The sequence below is a fragment of the Hevea brasiliensis genome, unplaced genomic scaffold, assembly GCF_030052815.1.
Source record: "Hevea brasiliensis isolate MT/VB/25A 57/8 unplaced genomic scaffold, ASM3005281v1 Scaf412, whole genome shotgun sequence".
NCBI lineage: Eukaryota > Viridiplantae > Streptophyta > Magnoliopsida > Malpighiales > Euphorbiaceae > Hevea > Hevea brasiliensis.
This window is the reverse complement of record NW_026614932.1, coordinates 57719-58595: the sequence shown is the minus strand read 5'-3', so window position 1 is coordinate 58595 and position 877 is coordinate 57719. Positions and strand designations below refer to the sequence as shown.

General features: G+C 47.5%; 1 protein-coding gene across 1 annotated transcript; it reads right to left on the bottom strand.

The window, feature by feature from the left end:
• Positions 1-327: 327 nt before the first annotated feature.
• Positions 328-636, bottom strand: LOC131177340 (proline-rich receptor-like protein kinase PERK2). The gene has a single exon (XM_058142308.1). The coding sequence runs from the start codon at positions 634-636 to the stop codon at positions 328-330; it is 309 nt and encodes a 102-aa protein (XP_057998291.1).
• Positions 637-877: the final 241 nt, after the last annotated feature.

The window sequence follows — 877 nt, the reverse complement described above, 5'->3', positions numbered from 1 at the left end:
AACATCCAAATAGGCAAATACAGAATCATAAATGCCTAATTCTTTCAAAATCTGCTCATCCATATACTTGTTTGCCAAAATAGTTTTAGAAACTAATTTCTCATAGGCCTTTTTCATATCCATATCCCTAAAAGCCCAAGGTAATGGAGAAATTACCTCTTCGATATTATCTGCAGATGATGCAGGTGCTGGAGAGTGTAAGGGAGACTGAGGTACTGGTGTTTGGACCGCTGGTGTTGGGGTTTGCGAGGAAGACCTGGTCCTTTTGCTAACTGGTTCAGAGGACGGCTGAGGTGGAGAGTTTAGGTCGAAAGGAACAGAGGGTACTCATTTCCGTTTTCCGACAGGGGTTTCTTTGGGTCTACCTGCGGCCCTTTTTGTTTTGCCTTTTGTTTTTGTTTGGGTAGGCGCAGGTTCTGGGGAATGGGTGTCGAGAATTGGTGTTTCATTTGGCGGCTCGGATTGCGGCGAGAGCGGAGTCGGCGGAATGAGAGGTGGTATTTGGCTTGGGGGTGGTGGCGGTGATTGAGGTGGTGGCGATTGTGGTAATGGTGGAGTTTGTGGTGGCGGTGACTGAGGGAGTGGCGGACTGGGGCTGGGGTTAGGGTTTGTGGGCAATGAAGATGGAGTACCCATTTTAGGCCGAAATTTGCTGAGTTTGGGTTTGTGGGAAGACCACATTTTAGTTCTTACCATTTTAATGAAAGGAAAGAAACTGTTCGGCTTCCTGTAAAGATTGCCGGAAGAAATGGCGTGGGAAAAGAAGTCGACGAGGTTTATCGGGAGTGTTGGCGGAGGTTTTTGGAAAATTGGCGGACATCTTGGGCTATTTTAAATTGTGGGGCAGACCTGTTGTAAGATGGGCCATGCTTGGGGT